At 41.6% G+C, this 26,047-nt stretch overlaps 2 protein-coding genes across 2 annotated transcripts; one reads left to right on the top strand and one right to left on the bottom strand.

The window, feature by feature from the left end:
* On the bottom strand, nucleotides 1–22,213 carry zgc:63587 (uncharacterized protein LOC393431 homolog). The gene is made up of 12 exons (XM_034594966.1): nucleotides 22,075–22,213; nucleotides 16,366–16,428; nucleotides 15,835–15,934; nucleotides 15,659–15,745; nucleotides 15,060–15,183; nucleotides 14,427–14,561; nucleotides 13,881–13,998; nucleotides 4,693–4,794; nucleotides 4,312–4,457; nucleotides 4,054–4,137; nucleotides 3,908–3,965; nucleotides 1–1,415 (listed from the first exon to the last, which is right to left on the bottom strand). The coding sequence occupies exons 2-12, from the start codon at nucleotides 16,381–16,383 to the stop codon at nucleotides 1,350–1,352; spliced, it is 1,038 nt and encodes a 345-aa protein (XP_034450857.1). The 5' UTR covers nucleotides 16,384–16,428; nucleotides 22,075–22,213; the 3' UTR covers nucleotides 1–1,349.
* Nucleotides 22,214–23,864: 1,651 nt separating this feature from the next.
* On the top strand, nucleotides 23,865–25,671 carry cldn5a (claudin 5a). Its single transcript, XM_034595361.1, has one exon. It carries the CDS (start codon nucleotides 24,201–24,203, stop codon nucleotides 24,846–24,848), a length of 648 nt encoding a protein of 215 aa, XP_034451252.1. The 5' UTR covers nucleotides 23,865–24,200; the 3' UTR covers nucleotides 24,849–25,671.
* Nucleotides 25,672–26,047: the final 376 nt, after the last annotated feature.

Below are 26,047 nucleotides of genomic sequence, written 5' to 3' on the forward strand. Positions count from 1 at the left end.
CTTTTTTTCTCTAAACACATTTTTATTGCAGAGAGAAATGTAAAAAATGTTGACATTTAAAAAAACAAGACTTTACTGACATTTGATTAAGAAATAATAATTGTGTTTTCTACGTGAGTACAACAGACAAATATGCATGAGAGCAAAATACAGAAACAAAATAATGCTGATGGAACGTCCACGACAGTTTGATGGCACCGCTGGAGAACAGTCAGAAGGCTGGAGGGAGTCTACACGAATAGCAGTTAAATATTATAGTAGTGGATATTTAAATGGGAGAAGCTACACACAGTATTATTAAGAACTGCACATGTAGTGTACAAATGTTACTAAACCAAATACACAATAAACCACTGGACTTGTTTGATTAGTTTTAAGTCTGTGGTTTGGCACCGACGTTAAGATCGTTGATGATAAATAAAAAAAATATTAACAACATGGCACTTTAATTTAATTATGCATGATCCTACAGAATGGTGGTTTCTCTGTGTCACGGAGTGTAAATTTGTTTAACAGCTTTTCAAACTAAAAGACAAACATTCACCTCAAATTGAATGTCTCTAAAAAAAATAAAGGTTTCCAATCTAAGGCAACTACATGCAAATATTTTGCCCAGAAACCCGGACACTAGAGGATTCGTCGTTCTAAACATGGACAGTTTACCTCGTTCACAACCACGCTTACATTTCACTGTGGTGATATATAAAAGGCTTCGCGTGATGAGACTGAAGCCAACACGTTCTGAAAGTTTGAAACCGTTCAAAGATGGATTCTCAAAGACTCACAATCCAATAAAAAGCATGATAAGTAAACTGTTTTTCACTTTTAAGTTAAAAAATGTTCAAAATAGACTTATAATGAAAGCAAAATACTTGGAAAATGTGTCAACTGAGACTTCGACTTAAACAAAATGCAGGATTATTGCATATTTGTTTGTAAACAGTCTCCTCTCTTCATACCGTTGTCACTGGCAGCTCTCTGGATCACGATTAAGATCAACAACTAAATGATGAATAAATGTCAATGTTGTCAAGTAATCAAATATTATTGAGGTCGTACTTTTGAAAAGTGAGTCTTGAGGTTTTGAAAACAAATTAAATATAGAAAAAAATACGGTGAACTTGTGAACACCTGATGGATGTTTGGAGGGAAGATGATGATGATGATTGGGTGTGCAGATGAAGATGATGTGATCCTGGGCTCCTGGTGGGTCTGCAGGGGGCCACAGGCAGTGACGGATTCAGAGGAGGACTGTGTGTGTGTGTGTGTGTGTGTGTGTGTGTGTGTGTGTGTGTGTGTTTGTGTTTATTAAGATCACTGTGCTTTCTTCTCTGCTCCTTTCGAACTTTTCACTCGTCAGATTTCATCTTCATCTGCGCCTGCATCTGAGTGATCATCTCCTGCATGCGTCTCAGCTACAAGAAAGAAGAAAAACAAGGTTCCGTGTTTATTTCTTCGCTCAGTGTTTTGTTTGCTTTAATGGCTGATGAGTAATGAGAACTTGAACCAGCTGGAAACAGCTCAGCCCAGTAAACTTTATATGTGGTGAAAATATAGAAGTAGGCAGATCGTTCCAGGGAAAATTCCTTTGCTGGGAGGAGACTTGTTTCATGTCTCTAATAAACAGAAGATCTCTCAGAATACAAACATAATCAAGATTAATCGTGTTCATAAAGCCAACTCAGCGCTAATGATGTCAGATTAAATCAAGTCTGACTAATTTAATTTATATGATATATATATATATATATATATTGATTTTTTTTAATTTATATTTTCATACCTTTGCATATAAATTCCATAAGACAGAATTTACAGGATTCAACTTAACAGGAAGCTTTTATATTTGAAAGCCATCCCAGGTCAGACTAATAAACAATAACATTGCTCTCTATGATGTCTACTGCCATCTTGTGGCTCCAGATAGAAATGCACACGGGTCATTTGAGGTACTTATTATACTCAATTAAACTATTTACCCCGTTTTTCACATGGTTTTATGTGTTTGCATGAACATTTTGTAATTTGCCATTAATTACAGAGACATTAACCCATAAGGCAGTGAGACAGGACATTTAACAGTTTGATTTCCTGTAGAACAATACTATCTCTTTTTTAACTAAACGATTATAATCTTAATGGCTGGAAAAATGTATGAATATTAATTTAAAACCAATGAAACAGTTTTTAGACTCTAGTCTTTCATAATTTTTAATGTATCAATGACTTCTTAACATCTGACCAGAAAACAGCAGCTGAAAATTGGCCTCTTCACCAAATCTGGCCCCGTTTGATTATTAATGTGCAGAGTTCCTGTTAAATGAATAAATATTTACAGAGTTTTATTTTGTCTGTAATTTACATGTACACAGAAAGACAGATTCGACATAATGACAGGTTCAGCTGACCTGCTGTGAACTGACACTGAACAGTCTGTGTTTTCCCTTTCATTAATTATTTCCTTTGTAGGAAATCGTTTGTAAACTAGGGACTTTCAGAATAAAACGTGACGTCATTCTGCGCAGCTCTAAGTGGCAGTAATATTTCCTCCTACTCAAGACCTTGATAAAAACAAATGGACCACTGTCTCTGCAGCCTTGTGTTTTGGGATCCTCACATTACTGAGGTCATTCCCACCATAAAAACTGGGCCAGGACATCCAGGCAGGAAGTGATGGCGTTTCCTGCCTGGGCACAGTGTTTACAAACAGCTCCTCCGCACCCTGCCCACTCACTACGGTGAGCTGCAGCAGCAACACAAACAGGGCAATCAAAAGCAATCAGGAAGCTGGTTATTGCCCAATGACGTGCAGGGTCCATGACCCAACAGGAAAGCAATGCATATGGAAGATAGTGCAGTGAAAGAGACCATAAGCAAACTGAAGAATGTAAAGCTTGCCTGGATTGACCTTGACGTTTTTAGATGCATTGAACAAAGAAAAAAATGCAAACGCAAAAATGGGCCACACGTTGAATAAATGCTTGTATCGTCATTTCCCATATTTTAACTTTTTGAGATATTTTACCTGTGAAAATATACATGTAGCTGATGCTAATTATGATTTTACTTGTAAAACAATCTTTTATCTGATTACTTTCAATGGCAGAGATGTACATTTGTTCTGTGTAAATCCATAACTTTAACAAAAACCTGCGCAGATGTGTGTTTCAGACACATCAGCTATAGGAGCAGGTTTTAAGTTTCTTTGTGTGGATTCTGATATCTCACTAAATGAACAGAAACCAATGAGTCTCTGAAAGGTAAATAAATAATTTTATTCTTATTGACAGCACTGGGCTCACTGATAAGCATGTACTCTCTAGTAAGACTGAGTTGTTAAAACAGCAGCCAGGTCCAATCCAGCACAGGCAGGAACTTTGCTATTTCATTCCCAGTCTATGTCCCTTTCTTTCCCTGTTTCTATCCAGTGTTGCCATCATAATAAAAGGCAAAATGCCAGAAAAATATACTTAAAATAATTACAGTGCCTCTTGCATGAATTGGGAACCGGTTGTCAGAGATGTGAGTGGTTTTTACTGGGCTGATTGAACGATAGCACCAGTGTGTTCCTGTTGCCTTGTACAAAACACAGGGAAAAAGTGATTTGTGTACTGTACTAACATTAAAAGTGATGCAGCTTCATGCAGCTTGGCTCTTCTTACACAGAACAATTGAAGAACTGTAGATTTTATCCCTCATTTCTTACAGTAGTGTTTGCATTAAGAAGGGAGCACCTGGTATAAGGGGAATTGATTATAGTGACCAATAACTCCTTTAATGTTCTTATGGCAAATGAGAACTTCAATAATACCAAGTTTAAAAAATCAAAGCCTATCATTTTGTATGTTTTAAACATCTGTTTTTGCAGCTTTTCAAAAATTTAGATGAGGTGTGTGGGAGTTCTTACCTCGGCCTCTTTCTGTAGCAGGATCTGGTCCTTATCCATCACCTCCTCATCCGCAGCCCTGCAGGAAAAAACATGAAATGTTATTAACTTTGCTTAAATCGTGACCAGATCATCTGCCGTTTCCCTGATATAGATTCACATCTCACCTGCCCGTTCTCTTCAGCCTCTCGGAGCGGAAGTTCTCATAGTGCAGATCCTGAGTCACCTCCTGCAGGTCTTGCATGTGGGTCCTGCAACACACAGACACGCAATCCTATCCTCACACACTAGAAGGCAGTATAGATCTGTTTCTCCAGCAAACCTTTACAACCAGTTTAATGAGCAAGAAGTTCAGGAGGTTTCAGAAGACTTCCCTTCAGATTACCCTTTTGCTGAAGCAGTTTTATCACTAAGGGGTTACTCACACAAGCATGGTGCGTAGTTTGAGGAAGTCATTGTGCTCAGGGTTCTCCACTTCAACCACTCCCCAGGGATAGAGACGACCACGGATCTTCTTCCCCTTCACCTCAATCAGCTGATTGGAGCCGATCACAGCAAAGGGAATGCTCGCCTGGGGAAGGAAGATAAAGGTCAAAGGATCCCAGAGAGAAACAAAGTCAGATGGAAAGAGATGTGGAAAACAAAGGGGTCAGAGAAAGTCAGACAGAAACACATACAGAGAAAAAGAAAGGTGTCAGAGAGGAAGAAAGGATGAATGGGGAGAGAATGGTATCCATCACTACACCAGAAAAGATGTCTGACGTAGCCCTTGAGCAGCTGACATCAGCTGTGTGCCCCTCCCTCACCTTCAGGACTCTTGTCTGCTCCTTGAACTCCTCGTCCTCGTCGGAGTCTGCGTCAGGCAGCTGATAGATTCTGATCCCGTGCTCGGCGATCTCATCCAGGATCTGAGAAATGGAAACAAGAGAGACATGAAGGGTGAGGAGGGCGGTGTTGTGACCTCATCACAGACTCCATGACATGTCCCACTGAACGAGGAAAACTCGAGTCCTGAACCCTGTTCTCAGTCCAGACTCCAACAGTCTAGAGACAAACGATCAGTAAACCATTTAACTTAAAAACTGTAACAGTAAAACATTGTCACTGTCATTACCACTAAGGTCTATTTTCCTTCTAAAAGTCTCTGTTTGTAACTTTAATTCTGTGTATGGTAGATGCTCATAAAGTATTTCATTTCCTGGGTTTTTTTTCTGCCTTTGATCGATAGCGAAAATGGAGAGACAAGAAATGTGTTGGAGAGAAACGAGGATTGAGGTGTAGTAAATCTTCTGGCCGGCTGGGAATCAAACCAGGGACCTGCGGTACGACCACGTGGCGTGCGCTCTAACAGCTATCATGTGGGCCCCTGTATTCTGTTTTCACAAAGTTCTATATCCACTATGTGCATCTGCTTTAATTCCGACATGTCAGAGACGTCTGTAATTTATCTAAATACTGTGTATACTCGTAAAATGGGTGCATTCGCTGTAACCTGTGTCATACGGACAAAATGACAGCTGCCGCTCTGACCCATAAACAGAAAGTAAGATGGCCCAACAGACTAATGGCAGGGTGTGAGTGAGTACCTGTTGTTGCAGCAACACGTTTAATTAAAGCACCCCACGGAGGAAAGAGGGGTGAGACAGAGAAGGTTAGACAGGTGAAAAATAATAACGGCCTGTGTGTGTGTAGGTGTGTGTGAGTGTGTGTAGGTGTGTGTGTATGTTCTGAAATAGTTCTAAAACAGTCAGAAGCAGAGTTCTCACCCTGCTTCCCTCGCAGGCCGACCGGTGAAGAAACAAGTTAAAACAAAGGAGCTTTCTTCACTGCGACCCTCAGGGACAGATGTCAGTATTTATTATTCTAAACATCAAAGCTGCATTTTTCTTTTGTGCTCTCCAGAGCAGACTTTTTAAATCCACAATGCAGTCTTGTGTAATGCAGCCCAAAAATGTCAAATGTTGTTTTCCTGACTTTTTGGGGACTTTCATGTACTGTAGTGCATAATAGGACAGTGTTGAGTCAGCCAGGAGCCTGGGAAGTGAGCGCAGGTTTTCCTACAGAGCGCAGCTCCTGTTTGAGCCCTTGTTATGGCTGCTGCTTGTTTTCTCAGTGAGCTCTGTGCGAAGTGTGTGTGAGATAGTGTGTCTGCCGTGGAGAGTCGGGTATTGTTGTGGGGCAGGTCTAAAAACAAACAGGCTTCGCAGGACTAACAGGAGAACGTGACCTAAGACCAGACCCTCTTTTTCCTTCATTTGCTCAAACACAATTTACAGATCCCTCTAACATGGGGGCTGGATAAACATCACTGTGGCGGGGCAGAGAGCGGAGAATTTTGGGAAGTTGTATGAAAATAAACACATGAGATACAATGGCAGGAAAAAACTAAGCAAACAACAAATCTAGTCGCACATGAAGATAAGACTGATAAATTCAGATAAAATGCAATGAAACAGGAAAAACCTAAATGGAAGGCCACTGAGAAATCAGTTAAATGAACAACTAACTGGATTGGCCCTCAGCAGAGCGGATACCACAGCGAAGGCCCAAAGTCCCCTTACATTTGATGAAGCCCCAAAATTGCACAGATTCATACATATCAGTTCTCTTAATGTGCCTGATTTTCTCTCATAACTATTGTAGTGTGGTCGCCCCACATACTGAGGCTTGAGTCATCCTGTGCGGCCGCAGGTTCGGTTCCGACCTGGCCCTTTGATTCCCCACTTTATCTCCGCATTACACACTTTCACTGACCTATCAATAAAGGTGAAATGCACAAAAAACATCTTTAGAGAAATTACTCATGACTTGTTCCATGGGTTATCGATGAAAATATTAAAAACCACCTCTCACCAAAGTAATCCTGGAACTGCCCCTTTTTACTTTATTTGTTGTTTTTCTTGGCTCATGTCTCATCCTTACACCAAGTTGTGTATAAATCTGTTTAGTAGTTTTTGAGTAATTCTACTGACAAACAATCGAGCCGACAATCAAAAGAAAACCGGACATGTTTGAAAATATAACCTTGTAAGCGTAGGTAACTGAGAGAGCAGTAACATATTTCAAATTACTATTAAACATCTAGAAACATCATCTGGTCATTGCACAGATATGAGTCTGTCTGCCATCATCTGTTTCCAGACCTAACTAAGCCAAAAGCTTCAAAATGGCTGTTTACCTGAAGTACTCTGTTCGGTAACGTGTGCTTAGTACGGCCTGACACCTATAATCAAGACCTCTCAGGGATCATCCCATGTCAAAATCACTGCCTGCTTGAAATCCCTGTTGTCTCCTTCTGATTTACTGTACACAATGTAAGCCTCAATCCCTAATGTAACACTGGCCTCTCCTCCTCCTTGTAGTTGTGTGTTTTTGTTGGCACAGAGATGCTGGCAGTGGGAGCCATTTTGACTTTATGATCATCCTGTCGGGCTATAATACCTCCCCCCTACCCCCACCCCTCCCTGTGCTGTTATGGTTGGCCATGCAGGGTCCACTCAGGGCTGTCAGGGCAGCGGACAAACAATGCCACACAACACTCTGCCTCAGTATTAATTAGAAAAGGAAGCCTGAGATTTATCGGCTTATGTTTCTGGCTCACATCGTCGGGTTCGAAACATTGTTTGTGGAAATGTTTCGTCATGTTGGCCAGTTACGGTGAGTGTGAGGGTGGAGGCTGATGCCGTCCAGTAAGAAAATGGGTTAGGAGTGAGATCAGGTGAATCATGTCAGACGTGTGATTCCAGTGAAAAGTCGGACTGATTCTGTTCCAGGAATAGCTGTATTAAACATACCGTGGTGGTTATGTGCAGCCCAAATATAGCATACATGTGGTTCTATACATAGATAAAATTACACATGGTGAAGTCATGGGGGACATGGCTAAGCAGATTTTGTCTACAGTTGCACCATAACCTCAAATCATAATGTAGCGGGCTGCAAACCCATCATTACAGGGATCAACCGTTTCATCGCGTCAACCTGCCGAGCGAACAATATTTTCAGGATTTGTTCATTCTCACAAGCGAACCCACAAAAATATGAATGACTCAAACACCTGCTAAGCACCGAGAAATTAATGTTCGACAAACAACATTGCAAGAAAACAAATAGCCGCCCAAGAAAAAAGCATAGGGACAAAAGGAGGGGATTGTGGTGAACACGTGCACAAACACACACACAGTCGCAATTACACAGTGACAGCTGAGGACAGAGCGGACCAAAACTGTAACCGCGAACAATAGTTGGAAGTAGAAACATGTACCAGAACAGTCATAGGAAATCAACAATGCAGTGTGAGAGAGAAAAAAAAACATCTACAAAACAAAACAATCCAACTGCACCTAATCAACTCCGATTGAGAAGAGCAGGGATGGGGGACGCAGGGGGACGCAGGGGGACGCAGGGGGACGCAGGGGGACGCAGGGGGACCAGAGCAGCGGTACTTTTACGTAATGTTTATGTAACCTCACTGCTGCCTGCCAGCTTCTGCAGAACGGCCAGGGGACTGAAACGGTGCATCGCTGCAATTAGAAGTAGTAATTCTGATTAGCTTTCAGTGAGTTTTAAACCTTGTTCCATACTGAGAAAACACCTTAAGGGGCAGGGGCCCTCTTTTTCCAAGACTGCAGAGTTTATTATTAAAGGAAAATTGACCACGGTGAGCATTAAGTCCTTTTTCCTGAGCGCTCTCTGTCCTTTTATGAGATTCCTGTAGGTCAAACTGTGTCTCCAATCCAGTGGATAAAAAGTGATTACTCTGTCCTCTTTCATGTCCTTACTTTGATGCAGAATTGTTCTACAGTGGAAACAGCTAAAATGAGATGTGATGCAACCACAGAATTTAAGCAGCTGCATAAAACCACCCAAACTAACTTCCAGAGAATTTAGCATGCAGCATTGTCCACGTGACCAATAGCGTCCCACTTCCTAAAATAAGAAAAAGAATCTGTAGAAGAACACAACTCTAGTTACAATATGGATTCCCCACAATGTTTTATACAAAAGATCACCTCAGGCCAACATAATAAAAATTACACTTGTGAATTTATCTGTAAGTCAATACTGTAGTGCCAAGCCAATAAACTATGTGAAATATGAGTTCTGGACAAGCAGAAATATGGCCTCACATCCCACATGAAATCCAATCCCTTTAGAAGAGAGATATATCATCCTCTCCCGTTGTAAATCTAGGTCCTGAATGGTAGAAAGCATTTTAAGCTTCAAGCGCAGGCTGCTTTCTTTCACTCTCACAGTGGGAAACAATTGGAAAGTTGCTCCACCATCATCTATCAACAAAACATTTACATGCATTTTCAACTAACTCCTGCCTGCAGGGAGTCTGAGGGGGTCAGAGAGCCCCAGCAATACCTAATTTAAGGGGGTTGGCAGGATTTACACCTCCTACACGATCGAACACACACACACACACTCTCATATGCTTGGTGAATTGGTATCATCTGGTGCCAGGAGAAGAAAAAAGTGTTTCGTGTTGAGTGTGCAGAGTTTTGTTGCTTCAGGAGGACAATGGAGAGGTCAAAAATATGCTCCCATCTTCAGCCACTGTGACGTCCACAGAGTCTACAGAGCGACTCCCTCTGGCTGCTCAGATACAATCTTCTACTAAAAGAACCAATACACATAAGCGGCACATGGAAAACAATCATTTTTTGTTTAGAGGATTAAAGATACATGTACGGGAATTCCAGGTCTATCTGCCAGTGGACGATCCTGACTGGAACAGCAGAGGAAGTCCCACAACCATAGCAACGAGAAGGCATCATATGAGTAATGCTGATCAACACACTCACGGCCACATATGAACACACACCCACACTGCTATTGTCTCGGCTAAGTATTAGAACAGTTAAGACCACCCACCTCTCCCTCTGATCAAAAAGCATGGAGAGGAACAATCGGGCTATTCATGTAATCTTGTGTTTAAGTACGATTTAGAAGGGGACAGTGCGAGTTTAAGATTTTTTCATCCACACACACCACGTTTTGTGACTTGAGCTGGCAATCAAAAGGGTCTCAACGGTAAACCCAACAGCTAAAAGTGACTCATTAGCAGCGAGGCAAAAGTCCAGAAACCATAGCTACAGGTCGGTCTCCAAACAAGGACCCCCCCCGTTTTCACAGTGTAGTGGGAGCCGATGATTGTGTGTAATAGAGCTGCTTGTTCTATGAGGCAAAAATATTTGTTGTTTTAAAATCTGCAGGGACTTGGAGCATGCCCTGGCACAATGACTGCTGGGGGGGCAGAAAAATAAATATGTCCGCGTGTTTGAAACACAGGCAGGAAAAGCACAAGCTGACCAGGGACTCATACACATTACACACAAACACACACACACACACACACACACACACACACACACACACACACACACACACACACACAGGAGCAGTGAGGGAGAACTGAGGTAATGACCGTCAACACCTTTACTCATGGGGCACCAGTGGAGACATGTACAAAGAAAAAATGAATATCAAGCTCACATATCATTAATCAGTCGCCTCTACCTGCCTTATCATTTCCTGTCCTTGCCCAACAGATCCGACCACAGACTTTTACCCTCTGTTTACCTTCCTTGTTAAAACTGCTTCGCTTTCTGTTAATTCCATTTAAGAAAACCTGGTGACAATACTGGGCAGTTCGAGCAGTCCAGTCCACGGATAATGTGTCCCAGTGGGGTCGTAGAGAGCTGGTTCACACAGCGGGAATGTGGTGGAGCGGCTGGGGGAGACAACAGCCAGTCAGACAATGAAGGGAAAACATGACAGGGCCTCGGCCAGGGGTGAAATATGGCCGCTGAGGAGACAAACATAGGGGACGTATGGGGCTGTGGATGGGAGACGGTGAGCAGAGATGGATGCGGAAAGACAACAGAAGAAGGGAGAAGAGATTCAGAAGATGGAGGGAAGCAACAAGAGATGTGGGGAGGAGGTTCAGACGGAACACAGAAGGGAGTGGAGGGAAGAAAAGGGTCTGAACTATTGTCTGCTGCCTGGTGCGAGAACAGAGGAGGAGCTGGGTTCTCCAGCCCTTACTGACCTCTGGCTTAAAAGAACAGCCTGCAAACTTTTCATCAGAATTTAGGCGTATTACACTGCTTTAAATGCAGCTGTTTTACTGCTGATCATTTTATCACACAGCAGGGTTTTAGATGTTTGAAGATGCTTTTTCCCACTTGTAGGCTGTGGCTATTTGTTATTGATGCATTTCACCGGCATGAGAAAAATTAACATGGGTTAACTAAGTTGTAGTAAGAAAATCTCACATCGGAAAATTTACTTTTACCCAAACCAAAAGATATGATTTGATTTGATTGTTGTAGTTATAGAATTATTTGAAAAAAACAACTCTTTAGGTCAGACAACAGCAATAATGTTTACCTGCTTCCATTGGGATTCTAGTATAAACCAGCTGCATATTGTCATCTATGTTCAAACTGAGATACAAAACAAAAATCTAAAGCAATTTGAGAGTAAAGCCTCACACAGGATATGACTGAAAGGTCCCAGACTGAGAGGATCAGCCCTTCAATATACCCTCCTCGGGGCATTTAATGAGCCGGTGACTACAGAGACCCTGGTGAAGGAAATTGGCATTAGAGAAAATTAAAAAAGAGGACACTAAGAGGCAGAGGAAGAAAGTAAGAGGTAGCTGAGTGAGGCGCTGCCAGCAGAGGAAGGTCTGGGGGATAAAGAAAGCAGAACTAAGGGGATGAAGGCTGAACGGTGTCCTGTAGAGCCTGAGCCGTACGGGACAGCAGGTTCTATCTAGTTAGTGGAACAGTCTTCACACTTTGCAGGAAACTTTTATTGTTCTGTAAAAGCTGTTTCCCCCTTAATAATAAGACAAAAGACTGGACGAGCCCTGAGAGGAGGGGGGGACCTATTTACTGGGAGACAAATGGCTTAAAACGGTGAGAAAGTAACCTACAAAAAACAAACTGTTGAAAACTATGGGAGAAACACAGGGGGATATCAATCATGCTTTCTGGCAGGTTCTTGGCTGCTCTGACCTCAAAGGAAGGCCTGGTGCCTCAGTGCACTGTATGAGACTGAATGGCAGGAATCAGGCACGTACACCTAAGAGCCACTTCAGTTAATCTGATCGAACCAACGAATACTAAAGACAGATACATTTGTTCTCCTGAGAGACACTTAACAAGACGAATGGGGATTATAACTATGTTAACATGTAAAAATAAATAACTGGGATAAATCAATTCTGAATATACCTGAATAGTAAAGTAAATATTTTAATGTCACACCTCTCTCCTATCTGTACTAGATTACTGTTAAAAACTAAAAATATCCATAAATAAATTGCACGGTATTTGAAATACACTGACAGACATGTTAATCCTCACAGAGGCTCCATTGCAGGACACTTATTTTAACAAATTGAGATGAAGATAAAAGTTGTGTGTGCCAAGAATGTGACTGAGAAAGCAAATGCAGAAATAATATACACTCCTGAGGGGACAGTGCCATTCCTAAATGTGGGGGCAGATTGCTCAATTAACCCTCTGTATTTCCTGACAATAATTGTTTGTCCAGGAACTCATTAAATACAGTCAAACTAAATTCAAACAAGTCTTTGAATGTGCATCAGTACTTCTAGAAATTCAAAATGTAGTTCAGAAATAATCATGTCTTCTTCCCAGAGAGAATTTTATGGAAAATGTACGTGTATGTGTGTGTGTGTGTCCATTTTGTTGAAGTCGGCAGCTAATTGCTTCTTGGTGTACACTGGGAAATGTCTGTTAAGGGTACACTTAGCAGTGCACGTGATAAACTCTGCTGGACAGATAGTGTTGTGGACAGTTCGGCAGCAAAGAAGTCAGATCAGAGTGATACTGTTGCAGTGTCTTCCGCTGCCACACTGTAATTTCCCACTCTGCTGTTATTGGCTACACATTTACAGTATATGATGTCCAACAATAATCTGAATGAAAAGCAAAACATGGACAGATTTAAACAAAAAGTGTGCCAAAAGTCCAATCAACACAGCTGACCTGCTTGCACGCTGCCAGCTGGATCAAACAGCCAACAGGCTTGGGGGTTTTCTATAGTTTGGGGAGGGGGTCAGCACTGGCAGGAAACATGGTTTTTGTTCATCTTAAGTGCCAAAGGAACACTCACACAAGGTTTGAGGAAGGTCAAAACACAAAACAACACTACAGAGTACAATTAAACTGGTAGGTCCTCTTAAGGTCACCGCAGCGGAGGAATTTCAACTTTCACCGTGGTTAAAATACAGGCTTAATCACTGAGCTCTCAGCTTTTGATACTGTGACATCCTGTTGTCTTTGGAAATACAAGAAGAAAGGTGTGTGTTTGTAAAACCTTAAACTGTGACCCCTCATTTTGCTAAAATGCTGCATCAGCCATTTTAAGTATTCTGGCTGTTGACTGCTTTGAACAAAACAGACTTCCAGAGCTGGAATCCAGTGAGTCGAACCGCCCGAGCCGGCCAGACCACCAGCTCTGAGAGCTGAATGAGAGGCAGGTGGGAGGTCCGGGCATGTAGGGGCAGGTGGGGAGACAGTCTGACTTCCAATTAAAAAACACAGTGGAGTCGGCTGAGATGAAAAAGTAATTTGCAACTTAAGCCCCACACACCACCCACATACTTCTGACCTAGGACATGATGCAAATAATGGTAACTCTTATTATCAGAGAATAAACATGATCTTCCTGATTGGTCTGGTTTCCAGACTTACAGTGACGACACAACAAGAGCACAACTAAATGATACTCATGGATACTCGTGTCAGGAACAGTAGGAAGCTTAGGGGTGTGCACGTGCAGACACTTGGCTTTTCCATTTTCTAATGGCTAAACCATAGACATGAAGATGGAATAAAAAACCCTAACACATACAAAAAAAAATCTAAATGTCTAATCTAAGGGAAAGTTTATTATGGTATACTGTATCCAGGAAAAAGGGGACAGCTGTGCATGTGTACATCCAACTCACCCTCCTCTTCAGGCGATCCCTCTCCCTCAGTGTCAGTGTGTCAGCCTTGGCGATGACTGGAACGATGTTGACTTTGCTGTGGATGGCCTTCATGAACTCCACATCCAGCGGCTTTAGACTGGGAAAGAAAAGAAAAAAAAGAAGAGAAGAAGAGACAGCAAAAAAGAAACCATCAGAGAGGTCAATTGGATTATGTACTGAGGGAGCACTGAGAGACAGAGGTTGAAAGGTCAAATGTATATGTGTAGCTAGGGAACAAAGTTCATCAATAAACACACTTCTCTTCATTACAAGTGAAAATGAATGCACTAAACAGCAGCTTTACTTGCATGTAACAGCTACCTTATTTTGACAGAGATTTTGCCTTGGTATCTGCTTGGTGGTATGGTGTGATCATTGTAATATATTCTACAGCACAATGTGAACGATCTAAATATACTTCCCAGTCTTTTTATTACAGGTAATTTTGGAAGTACTGCTGTAGATATGACAAACTCAATTGGGAAGAATACAAGTGTGTGTGTGTGGATATCTTTGTTTGTTTACCCGTGTCCAAATGGAGATATGAAGTAGAAGCAGCAGTGCACCCTGTTATCCACAATGTGTCTTCGGTTCAGTCCGCTCTCGTCATGGAGGTACCGTTCAAACTGATTGTCAATGTACTGGATGATGGTCTTGAAGCTGACGTCAGAGGCGAACAAGATGAGAAATGGATAGAAGCCTCATTAGTCACACGAAATTACCACAAAGACACTGTTGTACCATAAATCTTCAGTTATTTACTCTTCTAGCATAGCGTATAGTGTAAAAATACAGCAACACCAGGTCCATCCACAGGAAATAGAGCTTCGACAGGGAGGCCACATTGACAGCGCTGGCATGAGGATACCAGACAAGCAAACACACACGTGGGCGCAAACACACACGTGGGCGCAAACACACACGTGCGCGTAAACACACACGTGCGCGCAAACACACACACACACACACAAACACACACACACACACACTTGAAGGAAATCTAAACATAGAGCATGCAGAGGAAGAAGATGTAGGAAGAGGAGTCTAAGATGAAACTTAAGAAAGGGAGTATGAGGTCAAGAGAGAAGAATGAGTCTCCACACTGGACAGGAAGCACGTCCCAAGTTATTATCACTCCTCCACAGTACACAAACACACCAGTCCTGGCTGTTGATGGCGTCGCCGTATCCAGGGGTGTCGACCACAGTGAGACGAAGCTTCACTCCTCTCTCCTCAATCTCAACGGTCGATGCTTCAATCTGCACCGTCCTCTCAATCTTCTCTGTGGAGCCCAGGAACAATAATAATCACAATCTCTCAACTCTTTATTAATGACTGCAGGGAAATTGCTCAAGAAAAGGGAAGGAAGTAAAAGTATGATTAAATGATCCACTGTCCAATGGCTGAGTCAACACAACTATAACACAACACAACTACAAAATAGTAACAATAATACATAATATATATATATATATAAATCATGGGTTTTTGACACCTAAAAAGGACTACATGTTTTCTTATCTGTACATACTGACCCGGGGGGGCACGGATAATTGTTTTCAAGCCAGAACAAGTCCTAATCTAAGTCAAGTCATAAGAAGGGCAGGGTCATATTTTGAGACTAAAGCATTCCCAGCATTCCTCTTGAAGCACTGCTCTGCTGGAGACATTGCAGCAGACATTTCTGTATTATTACAGTGTGTGTTTTTGTGCACGTTCATGTATGTGTGTGTGTGTGTGTGTACTGGGGAGTGTACCTGCGGCACCGGGGATGTAGCGTTCAGGGTAGAGATCAGTGAGAAACAGGCTGTTTATAAGTGTCGATTTGCCCAAACCAGACTCCCCTGAAAACCAAAGAGAATGACAAATAAAGCTCTATTCTCAAAAGAACACTAGCTGAAGTCTCCATTATAAGAAAAGAGTGGTCACTCACCTACAACCATTAGGGTAAATTCAAAGCCTTTCTTCACAGATTTTCTGTGAACTTGGTTTGGAAGGTTGGCAAAACCTACATAACCTGTCGCATCTGGGAACTGCAGAAGATAGAAGGATATTGTTAAAAATAAAGTTCAGGAACAAGTAATGACTGAGTAAAAAAGGGACAGCATTTATGTCATTTAATATCATCTTCTATATTTCACAGTGTCTTTAACTCAGTAAATCTACTAACCAACTCTCTCCTGACATTTTCCATCAGTTTATGAGGGAAAGTGTGTTTGTAAAGGTGAAGTGAGATTGATGATGATGCATATCATTGAGAAATTGAAACAGGCAATAAAGCCAAGCTATGAAACACTAGCATTTATACAGGATATCCTCCCTGGATGCCTGTGTAAGTGTGTGTGCATGAGATTACAAGTACCATGAGTCTTAATCACCACGGCTTTACCAGAACCCTCTTGTTCACTCTGTCGATGTTTCATACTTTCGCAATTACTTCATGCAATTTCATCTTGTTACTTACTTTCCCTTTCTCAGACATCGTTACTGTTTACTGGACGTCTGACGAGCTTACTGGTAAAAACACCTAGAAGGAAAATAAAAACTGCTTCAGCAAATCACTTCTTCCAGGAATCCTGATGAAATCATTTCTCAAGAGGTCACTTTAAAGGTAACTGTTAAAATAGGCATTTAATCCGACTCTAGGAAAATTATTGTCAGCAATACTTGAGAACTTCATACAACTTTCACATACAGTAGATTAGTAATGGGTAAAAATCGCTAAAAATCAATTACAGTATTTAACAAAAATAAAACCCAACCAACCCAATTAACATTGTCTCTTTGTTTACATCATAATATTTCCCAACCATACAGTCAGCAATCAGATAGGCAAAAGACCCACAGTTAATTATCCATTACTAATCTTCCTTAATATTATCCTATATTATATAATAGAGCACAGCTCCTCCTCAGGATATTTATGTTGTAAACTGTGACTTGAACAACTCTGCACATCGAGTCCACGTTAATTCAGGCCGATGACGACACTGTTCTCCAATACTATCATATGGAAGGAGCAGAGATTAAGAGCTCTGGGCAACAGGTTTGTTCCTATACACCATTTAAACTGTCGCAGCCTAGAGAACCCCCTGCTCCTGCCCAAATCTACGACCCTGAGCAGACGACAGAGCAACAAGCTCGCTTGATAAATTAGCCACATAATGACTGAGCAGGAAGAACAGGCTCCATTTTATCACCAACACACTGGCCCTTGACAGGTGGAGTGTGATAAGCATTAGAAAGAGGCAGGCTGCAGTGTGCTGCCAAACGGAGATGCACTCTGGTTACGTAATGGTAAAAAAGGCGGCATGGGAACCCGAACTGACCTCGCTCATTTGGGGAACCATTTCACACTGTTAAATTCATTAGGCAGTAGTCGGGGGGCCCTCTGTATCTACATGAAAGAGGCCAGAGATCTCTCATACTGACAGGGTAGTTTCATCGAGCCCACAAGTGGAACAATGGCTGTTTATCCCTCTGGTTCCTGAAGCCTTTCCTATACAGAGCAGCTCAGCTGGGGAGGAGGGAGAACACGTGCCTCACCCCTGACCACATTCAGGACTGGCTACAAGCAGGACAGCGAGGGGAGACACCAGCCGAAGGGATAACCCAATGAAATATAATTGTTATATATAATGGTTTTAATATTATTTTTGATAAAATAGAAATATATATCTGTAAAAGTGTATAATGAAATGAATAATGAAAACAAGACTACAAGTCTATGGTCAAGCTATGTTTGGCAGCTTAAATATTTGTCATGTTCATCATCTTCCACCACTTTTTGACCTGATGATGAAACTAAATGAAAAGTCCAAGCAGCGCCAAAGTTATTAAAATGTATTCTGAGGAGAACTTTGATGTATAGACAGAATATCATGGCAATCCATCCAACATATGTAGGGGTAAATTTAAAATATCAGCCTTACAGTCATGATAAAGAAAACCAAAGTCATAAGGATATATCCTCTGGGGAACATGAAGCTCTTTACAGAATAATGTGCTGCGCTAATGTATCTATTGAGTGTTAACATATTTCACTAGATAAATAAAAACTTGGACCTGCTCTTGGTGTGAGAGGAAAAGTCACCAAAGTCATTAAGATGAATCTTCCGGTCACCATGGATATCTCTATCACCTTTCATAGAAATCCATTCAGTAGTTTTTCAGACTTTTAACTGTAAAACAAGTCCGACCTGAAACAAAGTGATGGATTGACCAACCAACCAGCATTTCGATCCTCTGAGCCACAACATTGGTTTCAGCCCTGAAACATGACAAAAAATGTGTTTTCATTATTAATGAACATCTAAGTTAATGTAACGGCCCACACAAGCTTATCCGTGTGTATCACACACACATACACACCCTTCTATTCTTTGACGGGCTCTGTGGGAACCAGCATTAGTCCAGCAGCAGATTAATTAAAACGTTCAAATATCGCAGTTGTAATATCACAAAGACAACACAACAGGACAGACAGGCGGGAGGCACACTTCAATAATACTCTCTTAATAATGGCCATTTAACCGGCCAGGCTGCTGAGCTGCTTACACACACATACACACGTCTATCAACAGGCCAGACATGGGGGAGATTAAGCTGTTTGAGCCAAAAGGGAAAAATGCCACCTTAGTAAAGCCAAAGTTGTTGGCATGTAAGGCATTTACAGTTGATTTATTGGCTGGAGTGAAGCCATGAAGGGGGCAGCAGTACGAGCAGAACTATTCACCTTCCTGACAGGCAGTGTCAAGGGTCCGAACACCCACCCTCCGTGGATTAAGAACTTTCTGTTCTTATTGGAAACACTGAAGCAATAATTTCACACCATGGAGATTTTGTTAACTCAGTGGCATCACAACAATTATGGTAATTTACTGGCAAGTGATCATGGCAACAAGGACCCTGGAGCTACTCGGCATAATAAAGTGATGTTTGGCCCATGTAAAATACACAGACATAAACAACAATACCCATTGATATGGGGCCTTGGCTGTAATTATGTCGCCCTTGGAGACCAAAGGCAGTAGCAATAGTCAACAGTAATAAATATATTATGCTGGTGTTAAAGTCGTGCTTTTAAAAACACTTACAATTATGAGACCATAGAGAGGAGGAAAAAAGCCACAATAGGCGGAATAAAAAAGCCTTTCAAACAGGAGGAAAGCAGCCAGCTCACACAGAGTTTAAAGCACAGGATGTAACATTAATGATAATGGGCACAGGAAAGGAAATGACTAAAAACATAGAATAGAAACAATTTGTTATTCTATCCCAGCTGCTGTTTGGTACAATGGACTTTAGGTGGAAAAGGTTAAATGATTAAATGTGAAACTAAAACTGAAAGTCAGGTAAAATGTGTAGGTTTGGTCAAAAGGTAATTATTGCAAACCAACGGAGAAATATATGTGTATATATACTGTATATACACATGTATATATGTACACACACATAGATACATATATCAATATTGTGGGCAAATTTAAATCAGTTAGCAAGAGTGAGCTGAACTGATTTACAGCAATATTGAAACATTTGCATCAATGTGATGATGTACTTTAACTTTTAATTTATTTACTTTGTTGTATATCATACATCACTAGATACAGTTATACGTTTTTACTCATTGGTTTTTCCGTGAAAACAATTTGTTTTTTCTCACAATACCTTATTCAAATAAAATTATATTTGCTCAAGACTAAGTTCATATTATCCAACCCCAAGGCTGATAACAGTCATGATTCAGTAATGTAGAAAATGAAATGTAGAGATACAACTAAAAGATCTCAATAGTTAGATCACACAACAAGTCATTTGATTTTTACAACATTCAGAAAACTGTAAAAAACACTATCACACTATCCTCAAGCACAAGGTGGCACCTATCAATTGTCCTTTTTTTGTCCAGCTATGTTGTAAAAACCCCAAACTATGAATTGACTTTAATGTAAGGCCATTAAAAGTATTAAATTAGAAGTTTATCTCATTAAAAGATTGATAATTTACTTAAAATAAATAAAACAAAATAACTTAAACAACAAAGTGGTCATTAAAAAAGTTGATAAAATTCAAATTTGATCAACACCAATTGAACAATTTCAGCTTAAAAAAAAAAAAAAAGTGTTAGTTGCATACCTAAACTGAAGACTAGCCCCATTGACAGCCAGAAATATTCACAGAATTTACGTGACCGACTGCAGCATAGAGTGGGCGAAAATAACTCAACTTTCAAAAAGACAGTTTTCCTGTTAACACAATAAAACGAGGGATCAAAGTTATTTCTAATGTGCGTTTCTTCCTCCGGTTTTTCCACATATAGTTTCGTGAATAAAGATGTCTTGCTGTGTAAAATCATTCAAGCCTTTGGCACAATAGCGCACGTCAACTTGGGTTTGTCGACGTGAATCAAGTTTTGTTTTTCCATTCACACCCCAGTGAAAAACGGGAGGAAACATCCCCTTGTGGTTTACAGTGTCAGACAAATGTCTTCCCCAGCGCTTCTGTGCCGTGCCAGTGTTTGTGGGAAGAGGTCGCAGGAAGAGGAAAGGTCAGAGAGGGGTGAAGGTGCTGGATCGGAGGCATGGGGCGTCTTTCAGTACCGAGAGAGGTTGTCCTTCTGATATCAAATTCATCTGTGAAATAAAAAGGGAAACTGCTGGCCGGAGATTACAGCTCACCCAGTCAACCATGGTGCCCATAATGTTCACATCCCAGCGAGAAAGGAAGTGAAATATGTGCGTTTTCACTGAACACAAGCAAAGATTGATGATAATTCTTCAATGGTGGCCCTCCGCCACAGACACATCATTGAAATACTTTATTGTTTCCCAGTGTTATTGTGAAGTTGTCCAAACACCAAATTCATTTTGCGCAAATATGCCTTTCAACCAAAGGTCAGGAACTGATCGATGATAGAAAGTTATTCCAGAGGCCAGGAATGTTTCACAAGAGGACTAAACAGGAAATTCGTGAAAGTTCATGTTTAGAATGGTTGTTCTCATGCAGATTCGATACGAAACGGGTTTGGGAATATGGAGGCCCAGTGAAGTCCGATGAGAACATGAACTGAGACAATGAGGCAACAGAAACTTAAAGGGATAGTTCACCCAAAAATGAAAATTCACTCATTGTCTACTCACCACTCTGCCGATGGAGGGGTGGGTGAAGTGTTTGAGTCCACAAAACACTTTTTGGAGTTTCAGGGGTAAACAGCGTTGCAGCCAAATCCAATACAATTGAAGTTAATGGTGACCACTTCTTCAAACGTAAAAAGAACTAAGTATAAAAGGCCGTAAGCCCAAACATTCAAAATCGACCTGAAACAGCGTCATTTACACAAAGTTTTTAGCCTAAATGTCTGGCTAAAAACATGGTGTAAATTAAATAGTTTTGCGTCGGATTTGAATGTCGGGGCTTACAGACACTTGTATGACACCACAGGAGCAGCATGGAGGCATTTTATGTTCTTTTCTGTCGTTTTTTCACGTTTGAAATAGTGGTCACCAGTTACTTCACTTGTATTGGATTTGGATGCAACGCTGTTTACCCCTGAAACTCCAAAAGTGTTTTGTGGACTCACACACTTCACCCACCACCTCCATCGGCATAGTGCTGAGTAGATAATGAGTGGATTTTCATTTTTGGGTGAACTATCCCTTTAAGTGTTTAAAAAGTACTGGATTTATGATCATGGATTTGAATATGTGAAGAGGAGGAGCCCTTCACTCGTCTAACTGTGTCAGACATGTACAAATAATGAGCTTCAGTCCCACTTGGTGTGCGTGTGTGTGTGTGTGTGTAACGTGTGTGTGGAGGCCTGTGGATCTGCTCCACCACACCCAGTCTGTCTGTCACTGAGTTTACCACAACAACAACTGGGACAATGACATTAAACTTTGCACCATCAGTTACGCGCCATAGTTCCTTTCGAAAAACATCCATTTCCTCTATGAAACGTGTTTTTTTTTTTTTAATAGACGGAGTGAGAGAGAAACTCAGCTCTGGGAAGTTGACATGTCAAAAACTTTAGCAGGCAGCAGTTGTTACCGCGCCTGGTGTCCTGTTGCCAGCTCGGCTCCGGAGAATCTTCCTCCTCCGGCTCCGACTGAACCTCACAGCTCCGTCACAAACACACACGACAACATGGAGTAACCAGCGGACAGTGTCTTACCTCAGCGGAATTGTTCTTAATCAACAGGAGCTTTTTTTTTTTTGGACTCTCGCCGCCGTCCCAGCCCAGGAAGGGAAACCCGGAAACCGCTCCCGAGCGTCCGCCCCTCGTCCGCGAAGCTTCTCGTCGCCAACGGCCGTCGAGCTGCGCCACCGACGCCATTACGGCTCAACGACAGGTGCCCATGAGCAGTAGAGACACATTCATTGTCAGATCCAACATGGCTGTTGAAGTGTTTCAGTTTCTTTCACGCACTCCTCTCTGCCCGCCAACTTCATGGAAAACCTTATATAGTAATTGACTGAAGTAAGCAGGATGCACATTTTTAGGTATTTTACCAGAATATATTCTTTTTATTTGCCATTTTTAATTTTCTATTCCTCTTTTCAGTGGGACTGTAGCTGACTTGTTATTCCTATATTGAGCGATTGTGCACTATCTCAGATATATAACAGTCTATATAAGCACAACTCAATAAATAAGTCAATTATAGTCCATAGAAATCAATCAGCTATATTGATAATTGTTCTCGATGAAGAACGTTCAGTTGTTCCAGTTTCTCAAATATGACCATTCACAGCTTTTCCTTTGGACGAAGTTTGAAGATTGGACAACTTAAACTAGCTATAACCCCAAGTCCCTGCATTTCTCAACATCTGAGTGATAATAAACTAATTATATCAAATCTAATAGTGATTGATATTTCAAGTATATTTTCCTGATTTTACTTACATGCTTTTACGTGAGTGGCATCTTTGAATTGTAATGGTGTAATTTTAGACTGTGGTATTGATGCTTTTATTTAATGCATCTAAATACTATAAGTTTAATGAACTGTATTATTAAAACAGGAAAACTCCAGCTGCCAATCCTAAATTGGAGAGTGAACAAAGTGAAAAAATACATTTCGTATTGGTTCACAATGTCGAATTGTGTATTATTATGTTTTGATATCGACCATATGCCCAAAATATGTCCATAAACCATATAAATTCACAGAATGTGTTACAATCTGAAATCCAATGGTGGAAAATGTAAGTTAACTGTAAATTTAAACACATTTATTGTTTAGGGGTCATGACAAATCATTCGGGTGGTGCATCACTGCCCACCCTACGAAAAAATATTAAAACACAAATAAATACATATACACAAGAACATAATATAAAAGTTAGATAATACATAATAAACACAAAACATTCATTATCACACAATCCTTGCTATGAATTCAAAACTAAACAAAGTGAATAATCAAAGCAAACATGCATTTGTAATGAAACAAAAACTATTTTGTGTCATCATACAACTTTTGTAACTAATGTGTGATGTAAATTTGGTCAAATCAAAGCGACCATTCTTCTTGTCCCCTTTTTCTAAGAGACTGAGGAAAATGAATCTATCTACCTTATTTATGATTATTCTTATTCTTATTCTTATCCTTATTCTTATTCTTATTCTTATTCTCATTCTTATTCTTATTATTCTTATTATTCTAATTATTCTTATTAGTTTTCTTATTAGTATTATTTCTGACATTGTGTGTGAGCCAATTAAGAGCCTCATACATTTAACGCAATGGGTGTGAAATGGCCATTCTCGGCGCAGACAAGTGCCATTAAACTCCATGTCTGAAAAATCCATAACAACCGCCCTGATTCACCATACCACTGCATTTCAGCGACATACCATCAAACACCCCCCGCGTGCCTCGTCCCCCTCTCCTCTGCTATAACTGTTCAAACGCACAATGCGCTCTGGACCGCTTTATTCAGCCTCACCACTTGCCTGCGTTTCAATTGGTCCCGTGAGGATGCGGCGACATGTGATTGGAGGAAAGTTTCTCTTCCAGTCCACACACCCCCCCCTACCCCGCAGATATTCGTGATTCGGTGCCACTGTGGTTCCAGTTGTTTTCACATCCCCTCACCAACAAAGAGACGCAGAGCTGCAGCCTCTTAAGTCTCCGAGCACAGGGATGAACATCTGACGCTTGATTGTACATCGAGGCGAGAACGAAGGGAAGAGATACAGAGCAGAAACACACTTGGCTTTCAAGAAGAAGATCAATTAGGGGAGAGTTTGGAGTTTTGAAGTTTTTTAAAAGACTTAAACGTTAAAGTGCGAAAATGGTGTCTGCCGGACTGGAGATCGTGGGACTGTCGCTGTGCGTAGTTGGCTCGCTCCTGGTGATGGTGGCGTGCGGACTGCCCATGTGGAAGGTGACGGCTTTCATCGAGGCCAACATCGTGGTGGCTCAGACAATGTGGGACGGCTTGTGGATGTCGTGTGTGGTGCAGAGCACGGGCCAGATGCAGTGCAAGGTGCACGACTCCGTCCTCGCCCTCAGCCACGACCTGCAGGCGGCCAGAGCGCTCACCATCATCTCCTCGGTGATGGGCGTGCTGGGGCTCATGGTGACGATCGCCGGGGCGCAGTGCACCAACTGCATTCGCACCGAGTACGTCAAAGCCCGTGTGGTGAACGCCGGAGGGGTCATCTACATCCTCAGTGGCCTGTTTGTGCTGGTGCCTCTCTGCTGGCTGGCGAACAGCATCATATCGGACTTTTACAATCCGCAGGTGCCCGCATCCAAGAAGAGGGAGATCGGCGCTGCGCTGTACATCGGCTGGGCGGCCACAGCGATGCTGCTGATCGGGGGGACGCTGCTGTGCTGCTCCTGTCCTTCCAGCGGGAACTCGGGATACTCGGTAAAATACGCACAGACCAAGAGAGCCACTCCGAACGGGGACTATGACAAGAGGAACTACGTGTAGCTGTGTGGCTCGGGGCAGGCGGTGCGTAAAAGTGCGTAAAAGTGATCTGCAGCTTTTTTTTAAAAGACGTTATCTTTGCACCAGCATTTTTTTAAAATCAGAAATATGAACTTTGAAAAATCAATGGAAGCACCTCTGCTTTTTTTTTACGCTCGGACCGCAACTTCACACTTCCTTTTTGTATCTACAGGAGATTAAAGAAAAGACTATGAACCACAAGAGGTAGCTCACGACAAAAAGGAGTATCTGTGTTAGGTACCTGCTTTTGTATGTCTTCGAAATTATTAGTGTTTTGAATTGTTTACTGTTGTAACTAAAGTTGTTTTTTTTTCTTGAGGAACTCTTGCCATCAAGTATATTTACACTGTTCTCTTGCCCTGATGTGCGTCGTCAGCACAAACGTGTAGGCTACTGTAACTGAGAATAATTGCACTCTCACGCCGACATGTTGAGGACTCCAACAGAGTCCGACTGCAACAAAGAACGATGGAGAAAGGTTCATGCATGGAGAAGCCCTAATAAATCCCGGACAGGCGTTTTGTGTTGTCCAGAAGCTGATGGAGGTGACTTCGACGTTTGCAGTCTATTTTTGGACCTGTGGATTCCGGAAATTCTGGGAACCATATGGGCCACAACATGAAATGTTACAGTCCTTTATCGACCGCATTCAACCTGCTATGTCTCTTTTTCCACCTTTTGTCACTGCAGGAATAAACGTTTTCTGTTGGTTTGTTGACGTTTGATGTAATGATTCATTATTCATGTATGAAGATGCAATATCGTTTCATTTTTATTAAGATTAAACCCAATATATTGTCTGAAATCTGAAGTGTGTTCTTAAACAAATCAACCAGAGGGGTCTGCAGAGGCAGGCGAGCCACCGGCGGCTGTGCGTAACGCATACCGTTCCCACCGTGAATCCATAAACCCCCACGGCGGGAGAAAGTATTTTGGTTAGCCATAGAAATCCAGATGACAATGCCCATTCAGCGAGAGTGGGGCTCTGCTGTTCAGCTCACAATACTCCACAGCCCCCACCACCAGCCCTTTCAGACCACCCCCACCCTCCTCATCCGCAGTCAGTGAAAGGCGTCCAAATTAGAGCTATATGGAGAAGCTGCTGGAATCGTCTTCCCGCAAGTGACTCCATTTGTCGTCACCATCTCCCTCCATCAGGATGGACCCCATGTCTGCTGAGA

Source organism: Hippoglossus hippoglossus, chromosome 9, assembly GCF_009819705.1.
Source record: "Hippoglossus hippoglossus isolate fHipHip1 chromosome 9, fHipHip1.pri, whole genome shotgun sequence".
In the NCBI taxonomy this organism is placed as follows: domain Eukaryota; kingdom Metazoa; phylum Chordata; class Actinopteri; order Pleuronectiformes; family Pleuronectidae; genus Hippoglossus; species Hippoglossus hippoglossus.